At 44.6% G+C, this 15865-nt stretch overlaps 1 protein-coding gene across 1 annotated transcript in view; it reads right to left on the reverse strand.

The window, feature by feature from the left end:
- Positions 1 to 3274: 3274 nt before the first annotated feature.
- The window catches only part of cfap74 (cilia and flagella associated protein 74), a 36762-nt gene continuing 24171 nt past the window's right edge, over positions 3275 to 15865 (reverse strand). The window contains exons 23-39 of the mRNA XM_062563556.1: positions 14622 to 14709; positions 12201 to 12374; positions 11095 to 11228; positions 10705 to 10978; positions 9970 to 10104; positions 9655 to 9788; positions 9165 to 9299; positions 7668 to 7777; positions 7494 to 7549; positions 6552 to 6671; positions 6281 to 6436; positions 5967 to 6105; positions 5571 to 5725; positions 5259 to 5391; positions 4407 to 4540; positions 3886 to 4020; positions 3275 to 3512 (exon numbers count right to left, since the gene is read on the reverse strand). Of these exons, the coding sequence (XP_062419540.1) occupies positions 3408 to 3512; positions 3886 to 4020; positions 4407 to 4540; positions 5259 to 5391; positions 5571 to 5725; positions 5967 to 6105; positions 6281 to 6436; positions 6552 to 6671; positions 7494 to 7549; positions 7668 to 7777; positions 9165 to 9299; positions 9655 to 9788; positions 9970 to 10104; positions 10705 to 10978; positions 11095 to 11228; positions 12201 to 12374; positions 14622 to 14709 (2317 nt within the window). The 3' untranslated portion in view covers positions 3275 to 3407. The remainder of the gene's footprint in view (positions 3513 to 3885; positions 4021 to 4406; positions 4541 to 5258; positions 5392 to 5570; positions 5726 to 5966; positions 6106 to 6280; positions 6437 to 6551; positions 6672 to 7493; positions 7550 to 7667; positions 7778 to 9164; positions 9300 to 9654; positions 9789 to 9969; positions 10105 to 10704; positions 10979 to 11094; positions 11229 to 12200; positions 12375 to 14621; positions 14710 to 15865) is intronic.

Genomic DNA, 15865 nt, shown 5'->3' on the forward strand with positions numbered 1-15865 from the left:
TACAGCGGCGCCTCGGACCACCCGGGGGAAAGCGCTCACCGTCTGCGTTGAGCCTTTGGATGAGGAGAGCGGGACGGGAAGGATCCAGGCCTCGATGTGCCACTGGTGTCAACGCATGCGCTGAGTCAGTTGTACTAAATAAAATAGTCAAACTCTGTCAAATAGACGTGATGATCATGAGACCAACCGTTAAAAGGAGATTTCAGCTAATTTTATTCTCCTAAGAAACATCCCTTGATTTTATTAATATGGCCAATAGCGTGATGCTAAACGAATATATTCTGGTTGTTTTAATATTGTAGTTCTCCAAGAACATGTACTTTTTTTGAGCATTTTCAATCTCCCGCATTATTTTCTAACAACCCCTTTACGGCCCCTGTGGGTTGAATCCACACACAGACACACAGTCAGCCAGAGATGCACAAACACACACACACACACACACACACACACACACAGTGCAGAGACCGTAAGTAGCACTATCTCACAGTATTAGCCAGAGATCAGAGGAGAAATCAGATTAGAAAAAGAGGGAAAGCGGCAACACAAATACCGCCTAATATGATCTCATACTTTTCATAAAACGAGTGACATTACATGAGGCTAAGCTCATAATGACCTTGCTTTTTATAGGCAGGTTGGGGTACAGTAATCTGATTTAGCATAATCTCCTCCAATCTCTGATAAATGCTTACAGCATGTATCTCTTAGAGAGGTCAGATCCTATTGGTCCGTTTTGAGGCATTACTGACATCTGCTGTTCACATGGCCCGCTTCCCATAGAGTGGGACGCCGCCCGGAGATGAGCAAGCAAGTGAACAGCTTTGCAATGAACATTTCACATGTGGATATTTGTAACATCAGGTATTCCAAAAGGGAAATGATTTCTGAAATGTCCTAATAAAGAAATGTTTAAATAAATACTAGGGCCGGGACTCGATTAAAAATATTAATCTAATTAATTAGAGGCTTTGTAATTAATTAATTGAAATTAACCGCATTTTAATTGCATAAATATTTGACCTGAGAACAGTGAGAAGTCATTTTTTTCACATGGATTTTTATTTTTGTTCAACCAATTCCAGCAGACAAGTGTAGAGATAGCATATTTAGAAATATAGTACTTTCAGAAATTCAGGTAGCCTATAGGTAAGTAGACCTTCTGTAAACTTTGTTTTTTTAAGTAGACCAATACTTTCAAGTACATTCAGAACATCGGTTATTTTGTCAGACGTGGACTTAAACCAGTCATCTGGTGCAGTGTGGGTTGGGTGTGGGTCCTTGTACTCGTAGTCGGGCTAACGTCCACGCTAGCTGCTAATCGTTTTGCGTTGAGGTGATACTTGAGGCTCGATGTGAATTCCTTGTTGCACAGCTTGCACACAACCACGCTCTTATTGACGCTTCCATCCGTGTGTTTATTATAATCAGATTTCCCATTCACGGGGCCAACCGACACGGTCTCGTCAGCTTCTTCGTTCATGTTCACTGTGGTTTGTTGTTGTCTGAAGTCATGAACGCTAGTTGGTGCTCCAGTATAATCGGTCCTCCGAAACTCATCCAGTGAGAAACGTTCCGCGGTGCAAAAAATAAGTGTAAAAATGCGTAAAAATTGTTTATTGTGTTATTTTTTGTGTAATTAATTAATCTTAATTCACATTGTAATTAATTAATCGTAATTAACGCGCTAAAGTCCCGGCCCTAATAAATACCAATAAGTTGGTCCAGAGTATTTTTGTTTGTGGAAGCATTGTTTTAATCCATAGAAAGGCATGGCGTGCCCAAACTTTTTTCAAAGAGGGCCAGATTTTATTATGTTAAGCTGCCAACAGTCCCTTCTGACCTATTTTAACCATAAAGGTTACATGCAAATGATACACATTTTCCATTGTCACAATCATCTTTATTTTTCAAATGCCAATTATAAGCCACTCAGGCAGGCGTGAAGAACTCTAAAAACACAATTCTGCTTTCATTCATGTCTGGAAAGTACAAACTGTTTACGGAAAACCTTACACTTCAAAGAAGATGATAAATATCTTTGCCTCATGATCATTTGAAACAGTCATAAGTCATGCTGTCTGTTAAAGGAGCAATTGCATTTGAAAGTTTTATGATTTATTTAACAGTGCTAACGGGCCATAAATAATACATTGAAAGGGCATGATCGGCCCGGGGGCCGGACTTTGGACGCCCCTGGTCTAAGGTTACACAAAGGAATAGTTTATGCATTAAAAAACATCTTGTTTTTCCCTTTTGAAAATGTTGTCATGGAGTCCAATTTGATTTAAAAAAATATACTAAATATAAGTGTGAATCTAAAATTAACATTCAAAAAAAAAAAAAAGAATCAAAAACTGCTTTTGAGTCGCAAAAATACCTCCTTTGACTAAAGTTGATTTAAATCTTATTTTTTTATAACAAATGTTATCCAGTGAGCTGTATAGAAAGTCCAGCAGGAACAATAAGTAGAACTTGGAACGAGAAAGCAGTGGGCAGGAATATTTTCACATTTTCTGCAGATTATTGTAAATAAACTAGTTCTCAAAGCAACCCTTTTATAACACACGTTGATAATGCAGGACTTTTCCCAGAGTGGGAGGTCAACTTCCCTAACCTCCACTATTTCAAATACACTACAGCTCATTCAATTCCATGACATTCCAGGAATTCCATAACCACAGGAGGACCAGGGGGGGGGGGGGCATTAGGAGGCTCCTAGTGGCGGCTACTTGTAAGTGGAACATTCTGGTTCAGCACAGGCCTGGGCCCGGTCCAAGATAGGAGGCCAAAGACAATGTCTCAGTGGACACTGTGACAGTCGAAATATTTCCCCAACTGTGAATTAACAACAATTTCTCAAGACAACCTTTAAATAGAGCATTTGAGCTGGAGATTTGATAATCCAATGTAAACGATTAGGATCCCAGATCCCCCGGTTCCATTGTTAAATCAACCACCTTTGACTTTTTGACACTGGCCCTAATCTTTGGATTGAAGCTGCCAAAACCTGACCTCAAGCTCTCAACAATACAATAATAACAATACAACGATACAGTAATTACCACCGGCCTATTACGAATATTGATAACCGGTGTTATTGATATCACTGTTAGTGCCATCGAGCTTACAGCACCTGCTGCTTAGTTGGCATTATGCACAACCCCTGTTGGCGACCAGGCCCTTTAAAAAAAAAAATGAGGCTGTGACATGACCTGACCTGTGGCCCACCGGGCTCGTCGGAGAAAAATCCATGATTAAGACAATTAGCACATACAGTAACTCTTTTATTGATGTGATTAAATACAATCCATATATAATCCAATTTTTAGTTCATGCTGGCCACATACATTTCAGAGTGCGTGTGAGATGATTTCCAATTGGCCGGCGTCCCGACCCTGTAGAGGTCAGTCGGTCGTGGTGGAGACCAACGCCATCAGGGTGACTCTGTAAACATTGGTCTCATCCCCCGTCAAGGTAAGAGGTAAACATGTCTGCACCACCTCATAGGGCTGAAACACACACAAACACAGGAGGTTAGATGGTGGTATTGAAATAAAAGGTACCTAATAAATGACCTAAATTAATATTAAAACTGGATACAGCACAACGTACAGCCATTCATTCTCGTAAGGGTGCAAAGGCTGACAGAAGCTGGATCAGATTTGAAACAGTAAAAAACTAAAGACAGTGACTCCTTGATTGTTTGCGCTCTTCACTTTTGTATTACTTTTTGAAAATAGATAATTTAGCAAAAAATCAGACACTTATTTTCTGTCCATTCTTTAATTGATACTGTACATATTTATGCAAACTTTTCCATGCCCCTCCTCTGTACAGGTTGTTTCCCCCTTATTCAGTAACAGCCGCGGGACTCGTCTTCACCTTGTACCCACTGTGGGGAACCCACGTGACGGTGACGGTGCGCTTGTGGCCCGTCTCCACGGAGCCTTTGCTGGGCTCCACGCTGAAGCCGAGCTGCTGCAGGGACGCCGCGTTGTCCCACTGAAACTCACCGCCCTGGAAAACAAGAACACACAGACCTTCAAAACAAAAGCCCCACATTAGATCTCCTTAACAATGTTGGATCCTGGTTTGTAGTACACACAGCTACTAGATATTGCCTCTGCATATTGATGCATCGACACTCCTCACTTCATTATGTTACATTATGCTTTGTAGGTCCAACTATGTCGTTTTAAAAAGTTTTTGCTGCTTGATAATAATACTTTCTGGATTTTGGAGGCCCTGACAAGAGTACGGACGGAGGAGTCAGATCGATGGTTGATGGCAGAATAGCGTACCACACATGGATTTAAATCCTTTACGGCTTCAACTTATCAACTCATCTCGTCTCCTGATGCATCCCAGTACTCTGGATGAAACATGTGACGATGTCACATTACCTTCCTCACGGACTGTGTGGCGATGCAGCCCACCTGCAGCTCCCTCACCGCAGGTGTGATGACTCCTGCAGTGTAGCTGGCCCGAAGGGTCACCAGCACAGGGGTGGTGGGCTTCTCCTTCAGCTCCAGCTCTGCTAGATATATATATAGAGCGGTTTAGCCAGATTCAGCCTCATTAAACATCATTTTACTTCTTTACTTAAAGTCAGTGGAATTGTACGGAAATTGTATGGAATTACACATGTTCATGGTCGCTTAATAAATGTGACACAAAGTCGACATCCTCATTCATCCAAACTTTTGCTTTGAAGACATTCCCACCAGGCTCAGCCGTATTTTGTGTCCTGCGCTAATTAACAAACGTTGGATTGGTAGTGTTAGAATGTCGGTGCGCCTACGTACACACGATGAATGGTCTCATCTCTACTGTTGCAGACATGCGTTTGCTTCCATTCATTAATTTATTTCCAACAGATCCAAACATAAATATTTGACAGTTACTGACTGATATCCAGAGGTCCAAAAAGCATTTACTATGTTGGCTCACACAATTCAAGCAAGCTTGAAGAGTCTGCTGAGCATTTGATTCAGATTTATTTTCGTCCTGACTGTTCACATTGCTTTGAAACCTTGTCTTTACATGGTGCCACATTTGGATCTTCTGGAATTCTGGTTCCCTGCTGGCATAAATGATCCAATGTGTCTAGGAGTTATTATTGTGTCCGTGTCTTTATTTCTCTGACTGCGGTCGGGCATCTCGAATCCCTTTCCATTGATAATATTGATGCCTTCTGCAATGACTGCATGTCTCTTAAGACCCTGAGGAGGAGATGAAGGCGGAGGCCTGCATACCTGTGAGCGCAGGTCGTCTGGCTGCCAGTGGAGGGAGGAGGGATTCGATGGGCACCGTCAGCGCGTCTCCTCCCATCAGATACATGTTGTGTGAACAAGCTGCCCCCCTCACATCCGCCACGCACACTTTGCTCTGAGGGACAGAATCGGACCAGTGTTCAGGTCGCCTTAGAAAGCAAACCAAAGTGACGCGTCTCGAGCGGAGCCTTTCGCCTGGACCCCGTGATGCTTTTGAACCTGTGATTCAGATCGAGGTCCGGTCGAGTGTCTCCGTTCTCTCACGTCTTTGTGCGTGCGCGGCGTTGTGCTGACCTTATTCATGAGCTCTACGGTCAGCCTGTCAGAATAGCTGACAGAAGGGTGGTCGGGCCGAAAGGTGACGGCGATGTCGAGGCTTTGTCCTGGAGCAACGCTGCCCTCTGCTGGAACTGCGCTGAACACACTCAGCCCGCTGAAGTTCTGGGTTCCTACACGGGGTACAAGAAAGGCTCGTCCATCGTTCTATAGCCCGATTAATGCTTTATGTCAATATTCTATCAATGCAAGTCTCTCTCAGAGAGACTCTGGTTCATGGAGTTGTGTGCACCTGTTGCCTCTCCTCTCATTTATCCAGGTTCCTACCCAGATGTGTAAAAAAAAAAAAGAATCTCCTCCAGTTTGAGTTTTCAGGTTCCCTGTGGAATCTCTGCAGTGTTAGCTCTGCCTTACCGACAGTAGGCTGGACCGGAGAGTCCGTGGGAGTCCGCAGCAGGGAGGCCAGGCTGTCCGCTCCACCCGGAGGCCTTGAGGGCGAGAGGCTGGCCAGCAGCGCCCGAAAACCCACGGCCACCACTGAGCTGTTTTGCAGCTGCAGGCAAAACGGGACGTAATGTCAGTTGCTAGCCTGCAAACCTCGAGGTGACATGTGCAAATAACCAGTGACTGGAGTTGACGTGATAGGAGCAGAGAATATCTTCAAAAGCCAACAATCTTTGTCTTATTCGTCTTATCTTCCCTCTGCTGTCAGCGCGCTGTGGACTGACCTTCAGGACACGCACGGCGCTCTCCTTCTGCAACACATAGCCAAAGTCAAGGACACCTCCGGGGTGGGAGGAGGTGACGGCGGGGACCACGCCCACCCCACTCAGAGTCATCTCCAGGGTCATCTTCTGGCTACACACCTCCAAAATCTCACAGTACTAGAGAGCAGCAGAGTATTGTAAGTGTAAAGTATCGCTCAGCATGCACAGCTGGCGAGGACAAACCAGTGGATTCCAGCGGAAAACAGTGCCTGATGGTATATATTCTACCGACCTTTTTCTCCAGAGACGGACTGAAGGCCAGAACCAGAGTGTGTTTTTCTCCGGGTCTAATGCACCTGAGAGCATTCAGAAGGGAAAAAGGGCCGTGCACGTCCAGCACCGATGACCTCAGCTTGGAAGCGGTCAAAGAAAAGCGCAGTTTAAATGTGATGATGTTATTATCGGATGTAGTGTTATCTGCTTTAATAGATGTAGTAGTGGCATTTTAGGATAAAAACACACTACACTTAATGAAAAGTCTAAAGGATATGAAAATAACTAGTACAAAAAGTGCAATGTGGAAAATACTTCTATCTAGATATGATTATTACTTACTATCTTCCAATTATAATAAATATATTATATTATACACTCAATGGGGAAGTGTCCTTGTTACTCTGTACCAGCCGCACTACACTACTACTCACTTGAACAGTGTATCTGAGGGGTCAAAGGCTTCAACCAAATCTTATCCACACTCATTGCATGTCATTTACCATGCCTCTCTTATCTCTTTTTTAAAAATGCGTTAAAATACATTTTTAAATGACCATTTCCTGTTGCTGGGAGCATTTAAGATAAGGACTTTACTTAGGACAGCACTGCAAAATCAAATATACCCACATTTTCCGTCTTACGTGTGCTATTTAGTAATCCAGCTTGTTTTGGAGTTTTCTAGTGCTGAAGTTGTCTCCTCCTCGATATAAATTGACTATAGGGTACTCGCCATGTGGTGCTAAAAGTGAAAAAAATATATTTGAAAAACTCAACAGCAAAGTGTCTTCCCAAAGGAAAAGAGAAGAAATATGTATATCAGATTATAATGTGAACTGTCCAAACAAGTTTACATTTTCTACAGTTTCTAAGTTGAATTTTGTAAGAGTAATTAACAGTTAACAACATGAATGACTTTCTATCATTAGTAAAACTTTGACCCTTGCTTTGGACAGGATACATCCAGAGTTTCCCTTGAAATGTTCTGAACGGTAAACCTCTGGATCACTCGTTCTCCTGAAGACGGACGACACACCAAAAAAACACAATGGCTGAGTACCGGAAAATGTAATGTACGCCCGATGAACAATGCAACATTAACGCTGAAGCACCATGAACCTCCACAATCACTCACCCACTGCCACCTGATGGAAGTCTATGCTATTCTTTGCACTGTTGGATATGACCACTAGGGGGGGCTGGACAGCAGGACACTGCAGCTTGAGGTACAGCGTGTTGAAGGCACTGTGGAGATAATGAACACAACAAGCTGTGAAATACAGAGCATGCGTCCTTTGTTTTCTTAACATTAACAAGACCCGTAGACTTGAGGACTTTCATTCTAATCGCGCTGTAAGGAAAATACGTTGCTGAGCTAATAGTTCAAAGAAGAATGTTTACTCTTCAAGTGAAATGGCCTCAGGATATCAACTTCTTTTCAGCAACTTGGGTTTAAAAACAAAGAAGACATCCAGAAAACATTTATACTTACTGGATGAAAACAGACGTTATGAAGACAGAAGTGTTTTCCACACTTCACTTTTCACATACCTGAACATTCAATTCCACGTTATGTCAGACACATGGGTCCATGTCAAATTAATTATAAATAAATACTAATTGAAGACACCAACATGGAGGTATAATTGTTGCAGTCCTCAATAATTAAAAAACACAGACATGAGTACCAATGTTTCCAAATACAAGTGGAACACACCTCTTTCAGCTCAGTTTAGACCGTTAAGGATTCTATTTTCTGACTTTGGAACTCGCACATAACGTTATTCAACACTGCAAGGAAGGTGGAAACATTACTTGGCGCGACCACGCGACATGCACTCGTCCACCCTGGAGGTTTCACTTCAGCGGGGGCTCAATAGAGAGGAGAGCAGCAGAATAAAAAGCTGTTTTGACATCATCTGCACACATATTGGCCTGTGAATAATGACTGGCGTTGCACACCGTCATCGAAGGTCATTCCTGAGGATGCAAGCAAAATATCTTGCGTTTGGCCACCACAATTGGCTCGCTACAAAAGACAAATGGAAGCAAAACATAGTGTCTGGCTCAGTTTGGGTTCAGCAATCGTGGTCACGCTGAGGAGATAAGACAGTTAAGTCATCAGCTGGGAAGTAACATCTGGTAAACCCCCAGTGGTCACATTTAAATGGGTAAAATCCGATTTCAGTCGGTCACAGTTGGCTTTCACGGGTGATTCTAACCGTCCAGTCCTTCCTCGGTTCATCAGTGTGTTCCAAACTCATGGCATCAAAGTGATGAATCTTTTTCAGGGGCGGCCGAGATGTTTCCAAGACGGCGGCTGTTTTGGCTATTCATTAAAGGAAGAAAATAAGCTACATATCAACGCCACAAGATCCATTCCCACACAATCCCACACATTTTATTCACTATGAGATGGAAGCTGTAAATGCAATTTACTTGAGGGGCGTCCAGACCCTCAGGCTACACATCTTGCAGTGTGCACCACCAAAACACAATATCAAGGGCCAAAAAGGACATTTTGGAAACTAAATATTGTGAAATCAAAACACAAGGCGCAGATCGTTCGTTGTGACGCGATCACAGATCCGACACGACAGGGAGGCGCAGAGCGCTGCTGACTCGGCGCTACCTCCACGCGGGCTGGGCCTGTGGCTCGTCCTCCGGGGGGTCTCCGTCCGACACGAAGCAGGGCACGGTGCTCTCCCTGTAGCGGCGAGTGAAGGAGTGCAGCAGAGAGGCTCTGGCCTCCTCGTGCCGCTCCGACCTGGAAGGGGAAACAAATCAACAGCGTCTCCTGGATGCTAGCACGACAAAAGGCCTTCCTCTAACCTTTCCTGCAGAAGTCATGGGAATCCTGAGGGAATGTTTAAGAAGAGCTTTGTATTTTCCTTATTTCAGTGCATCAGTACAAGTCATAAATTGGGAGTCAGAATGTGAAAGATGATTCCTAGAGAATAACATATTTTTCTGAAATTTATATTTTCTTCACTGGCGTTTCAGTCCAGCGAACTGGACATGTACTCTTATGTAATTTTGCAGCATAAAGCCAGCCAACAACATAGATGAAATCAAGAAAAAAAGAAGCAAATCAGGTCTTTGTTGAATTGAAAGCCACCTACCATGGCCGCAACTCTGCTGGATTTGGTGACTCAGTTGGTTGGTCCGTCTTTGGGCCGCCGCAGGCCTGGCTCGTCTTTGGGATCACAGATGCCTTCTTCCCTTTAGCGGTGACCACGGGGACCTCTTTTAAAGCCTCGGGAGGCGCACAGACACACACACACAGACAGTTGATTGTTGGATTCAGAGGTGAGACGAATGAAGCATCTACAATCTGTACGAACACCAGCATCCACATGACAGTGAAAAGGGGATGAGTTCACAGGCTGACCCTCCCAGCAGGAGGAGGGAGGTTGAGAGGGGGGGGTTATTTGTACCTCCTGATCAGCGTGTCTGCTCCTCTCCAGCTCCTCCACGCGGAGCAGCTCGGCTCGCCGGAGGAGACGCAGCGCCTCCTCTTGGATGTCTTGGTCTCGCAGTCGGGGCCTGAACGTCACTTGGAGCAGACATCTCTGTGTGAGTGGAGGGATGGGGTATCATGTCGGGAATCCCTCATATTTACAGGATCTAGACTTGTATTTGTACTTTAAAGTAGCGGTCAGATTTCCATGCTCTTCCTCGCTATATTCTATTCAAGCCTCTGCCTTGCTATTATGAACACCTACGTTGTCAGATAGTGCTCCACTTGGCAAATACAAAATGAGCACTATTTCCTGTACTCATTGCTGTCAAATTGCCGTGCAAACTAAAACTCAAAGGCCCTTATTCACATCCTTCATATGTCCAGCAGAGTGCCTCATTGCACTGCACAGGGATCTGCAGCGAGCCAATGGGCAGCTGGCGTGTAGAACCGTGCCGAGTGGAACCGAAGGGCTTCCTCTCAGACCCGCCTGCTCTCTGATCGGTGCTCGGCACGTCTCTGTTGCAGATTGTCATTCAAAGTATAAATGTATTGTGCTAGTCCCCCGGTTGGGTTCATTTACGAGGCTAAATTAAAGGGCTTTGTTCAAAAACTCAAACGTGCTGTGTTTGAACAGGTCCTTATTAAAGGGGCATTTGGCGACATACTAATCGTCTGCAGGTTACGTGTAAAGACGGTGTGCTGCTCCGACCTCTCCCGGCAGTAGGCGGCCTGCTGAAGGAGCGATGCTTATGTCTGAATCCTCGGGCAGGCTGAAGGAGAAGAGCCTGGGGGTCGCAGGAGCCACGGCGCCCTTCCCCACTGGAGGGGTGTTTTTTTTGGACTGGTGGCTTGCTGAGGGGTTGATCAGGTGAAGTACGGCAGTGGATCGGTCCCCTAGGGCCGTGGCCCCAAACTGAACCAGAGAGTGGGAGAGCAGCAGCGGAGGGCGGACACCTGCCGCTCGGCATGACAGGAGGACATCTCTGTGGACAGTTACAGAGAAATTGATTTGATTACTTTTTAGGAATTTAGGTCATTGGACCAAATGCAATGCCAGCAATCATGCATGTATTCATTTTGGAATTTGAAATGTGTTGACCTGTTAATTCCTGATTTGCAGCGGAGCTGGAAATTGTACTCTTTGGCCTTTTTGGCACTGAAAATCAGATCTATCTCCAGGGTCTCTTGTGGGAGCAGAGTGCCGAAGCCATCATTAGGCTGCAGCTCAATAAACTGTAGTGCGAGAGAACAAGAGCAACACAAATGACACGTTTACAGTTAGAATCTCTTTCATTTTCATTAAATTAAACCAAATCTTTCATTGTATTATTATCTGGAAGTGTATTCTGCAATTCTGCCATGAATCTTACCCTCAATAATTATCTTTCAAACATTAAGCGTTTTAACATTAAGAAAGTGCTCATACTGTGTCTGTCTCTCATCTTCCCGTTTACATGGGGAGTGAGAATTTGTATTGGGGATGTATGTCAGCTGCTTGTGCCTACACTTAAGCAAATATCAGCACAGTTCTACCCTAGACAGGCTACAACATACAGCACTAAAACTGCCAGATCTGAACGAACATTAGACCAATACAGAAGAAAGTCTATACAGACAAACAGCGCTATTCATATAGCAGCGCTAATTGGAGCAGGGCTATTAACAGCGCTATGATCCCGGAAGTCAAGAGCGGAAAACCGGGAAATGTACCACAAAATTGGGATGACTCGTGAGGATAGTTGTTCCATTATTAGTGGCGGAGTGGGATTCAGGTTGCCTTCCTAAGAATGAAGGATTGACAACAGCCTTACTGCTTTTCACTCACTCACTTTGCCACCGTTGAGAGCTGTCTTAATTAAGTCACAGCTAGCTCTGCCACTGCTTCACAGCCAACTGCTATTGCTTTGGCTGTAATTTTACTGAAGTCTACTCAACGAGTGTTTGCTGTGGTGCTCAGCGGCATTTGCTGTTTCCACGGTAACTGCAGGGGATGTGAAATCGACCAAGTCTGGAAACCTAAGGACTACAACATCAAGGGTTGAACAAAAAGAAAAAATGAAAAAAAAAATGCGTGAAAAGATGGATGAACAATGGACGTCTAATTCATTTCAATGTCTGCACACATCTGACACGATCTAGTAAAGCAGCACGTTCTAAGTTTCTGCTTGTATGGATCCAAGCAAACGGACGTTCCTCACGCAGTACCTCTGGAACTGTCAGGAAGCCAAAGTCCTGAGGCAGCAGGGACAGGTTGGTGAGGCGAACGCTGCTCTTGACCGATTGGTAGATGGAACAGAAGCCAAAGTCCATCAGAGTCCGGTCGAACCGCAGCTCTGACGAGGTCACGACAGCTTGCACCGTGAAACGGGCCGGCGTCACCTGAACGCACAGACATGAAGCCGAGATGAATCAGCTGAAGAAGAGGATGGTCAGGATGGGTAACACTTTTTCTACTTCACACGCAGATCGAAGGACATCTGAGATTTGCACAAATATGTATATATGATGCTAATGAAACCAATTCCTGTTTAAGGCCAATCTTCTGACTGGGAAAGGCTTTTATGCACAAAGCCATGGCTGAGCAGATGAGATGGAAGACTTGTGTGGGCATGTGACTACGCACTTTAAAACTCGTATAGGCTTAATGGGAGATACAAGAAAATTAAAATCTCTCAGGCAAACCCGAGAAACTTTTTTATTATATATTTTTAGTATAAAATCAATCATGCAAGGCAGGGGTTATTCTTTTTTTTATTATTGTTGTTAAGTGCCACAAAATGAGTAGAAAGTTTGTTCTTTCCTCAGTCAGGAAGTAAATCTTTAAACACGTCACAAATAGGATTGAATTTCAAAAAAGCCTAGATCATTCTCTAATACCACAGGGTGTGGTATTGTATTGATTTCAGCAATCGCTACTCATACCGGTGTGCGTGTGTTAAGTAATACACATTTTTTAATCGTGATTGTGTACTAGACCATATTGATATTGGTAAGATCAATTCCTTTATTGCTATTAATCTTTTTTCGGAGAATCAAAATGTAGGGTGTTTAACGTTCCTTTATCCTAAATCACGTACATTTTACTTGTGAGCTGTGAATCGAGTCAGTCCTCAGCCGATGACCTTGCTTATTGGTCTCAGTACCATTGCTTTCCTGCCTGCTGTGACGTCTGGTGGCCATACAACGGGGTGTGTGTGTGTGTGTGTCTGTGTGTGAGTGTACATGCCAGGAACTCAGGGCCTGCGACTTGGGGCAACAGCTTTGGTGCACCACAGGAGCATCCTGGCCCAGTGTTTGGCCCAACACACACACACACACGCACGCACGCACGCACGCACGCACGCACGCACGCACGCACGCACGCACGCACACACACACACACACACACACACACACACACACACACACACACACACACACACACACACACACACACACACACACACACACACACACACACACACACACACACACACACACACACACACACACACACACACACACACACACACACACACACAATCCTCTCCACTCATTGTGGGAGAGGAAGGGTTTCTTGGACGATTTGCCAAGAGGACGGAATAGATTTAGATTTATTTAGAAAGAGGACTGGCATCAACGCAACACGGATGTCTAAGCAGCTGCTGTGTGTTCTTTAATAAAAGCTGCTGCTGACAAGCCGACGGAATTTAGTTGCTGTGAGCAATTTATTTCAACAGCTCCAGAATGAACTGTTTTTGTATTTCAAAAGTTTTTAATTTGCAAATTGGACGTGGTGAAGAGGATTTTGTATTCCCCTCAATGTATGCCCATTGAGGGGAATGATTTAGAATTTTCAATACTCAATAGCACATTATTTCTTGTCAATGTTTTGATGCACAATAAAGTATAACAAGAAATCGTAAACATTGATCCATCAGTTACATTATGTTATGGTTATCACAACAAGACAACATTAAGATTGTGTCATCAATTGGAATCTGAACTGAAATAAAGTGCAGAACTTGTAGTGAATTTATAAAGCTACGTGCAAATGGGCATAAACTGCCTTTGGATGGCTGCGCACCCTTCTGTTGACTAATGACACTAATTTACCCATAACATCTTCAATAAATTAAGTATGTGAGTGCGTATGTGTTATATCAAATTATGTTAATAACTAATTTAAAATATAAAAAACTCCTACTCGGTAGTATGCAATGTGCCATAAATGAAGGCCCCACTAATTGCTTTCTTTACCCAGTAAACACTAGTGAGCTTAACCCCATCTTCAACAATTTTGTTGTGGAATATAACATAAATAACTGCTCCAGTAAATGATAATATGATCATACTCCATGGAATAAGACGGCACAAAGATTTTCCTTTTTCTGAGAGATTCTCTGTGAAACAATTTGGGATAACCTTTATGCTTGGCTTATTAACGCCCGTGGAGCAACTAGGCCTTGGGGATGGGAGATAATTTTAGCTTTTTACCAGCAAAATAGGTTACAACTTTCAGTTGCTCTGCTTCTGTGAGGGACAAAGTAGGACACGGGCGCTGTAATGCGCGATAACAGCAGTGCTTTCAGGATCACAGGGAGGTTTACTGTGAGATAAACTGCACTGTGTTACTATAATACAAACCTGGCCGGCTACTTGGACGGCCATCGGGACCTCCAGGACTCCTGTATCGCTGTCAAAAAGATTCTCTGCATCTTTGGATAAAGAGCTTCTGTGGGAGAGCAGAACAGGTGCACTGTGAGGACACAGCATGTTCACAACAACACAATACATGTTTGCATCATCAGACAGAAGAACAAATACAGCGACTGAGGGTTGGTGAAAAAACAGTTGCAAATTCTCCCCCCCCCACACTTTTTCCCCCAGAACATCAGTCAAAAGACACGAGCCACTGTGGAGCCCCTTTAAAGACAGATCGAGATTCAGACCCCGAAGAACCATTTATTCACTTTAACCCACGACTGTAGCGCCGGCTCGCCTGGGAAAGCAAGGGAGCGATGTGGAGCGCGCCTCCACACTACTGTAGGTTGTAGCCATGGTGATGGGAGACGTGAGTATGATTCAAAGAGGCCCAGTAGTCGTGCACAGGCTTATGTAAAAACTTAAACATAGCATGTTTGGCTAATTATGATGTAAACAGTGGTCTACCCTCTTCTCCTTCTCTGGTTCCCCTGCCCCCCCCTGGCTCCTCCCTCCTCGGTCTCCCTCCTACTGTCTCCTCCGTCTTTCACCCCCTGTGTTTGCTCTTAATGCCGCTTGAAGGCTCGCCAGATGTCAGTGTCAGTTCTTTCAAAGCACCACAACCGAGCCTCGCCCTCAACACATCAGTCAGACGCGGGTCTCCTAATCCCCCCCCCCCCCCCCCCTCCCCCTGTCTCAATACCACGTTCTACTCAAACACCCTTCATGACCCGGACCTAGAAATCACGTCACCTTTCAATCTTCTCCTTTCCCATGGGTATTAACAAAAACGGGTTTTGTTTTTTATAATTTCCCCCCCGCCGGTTTCAGTTTGACCAAAGGGCACAGGGGGCGTATTTGAGGAAGCGCTCTCGCTCTGCCTGCAAATACCATCGCTGCTGGAGAGCCGCTCTTGAATTAGCTTTGGCAGGGCAGAGTGGAAAAGCGTGGTGGGACGTCGCCAGGACCATATGCTCCTGATAATTCTTTGCGGATGGACGGGGGTTTCAGATTTGTTCGGTGTCAAGCACAGATTTACTTGGGTGCTTTTCTTCTGTGGAGCCAGATTATCCGCACTGCCTCGATCCAAAATGGATTCTCCCCCCGTCTAAATGAAAGGAAAGGGGTCTCCGGCCCTGTCGAGGGTGAGGCTGTTGTGTGGGAGCTGCAGGCATTACCATGAGGCC

This window comes from Pungitius pungitius, chromosome 1 (assembly GCF_949316345.1).
Source record: "Pungitius pungitius chromosome 1, fPunPun2.1, whole genome shotgun sequence".
Classification (NCBI taxonomy): Eukaryota; Metazoa; Chordata; class Actinopteri; order Perciformes; family Gasterosteidae; genus Pungitius; species Pungitius pungitius.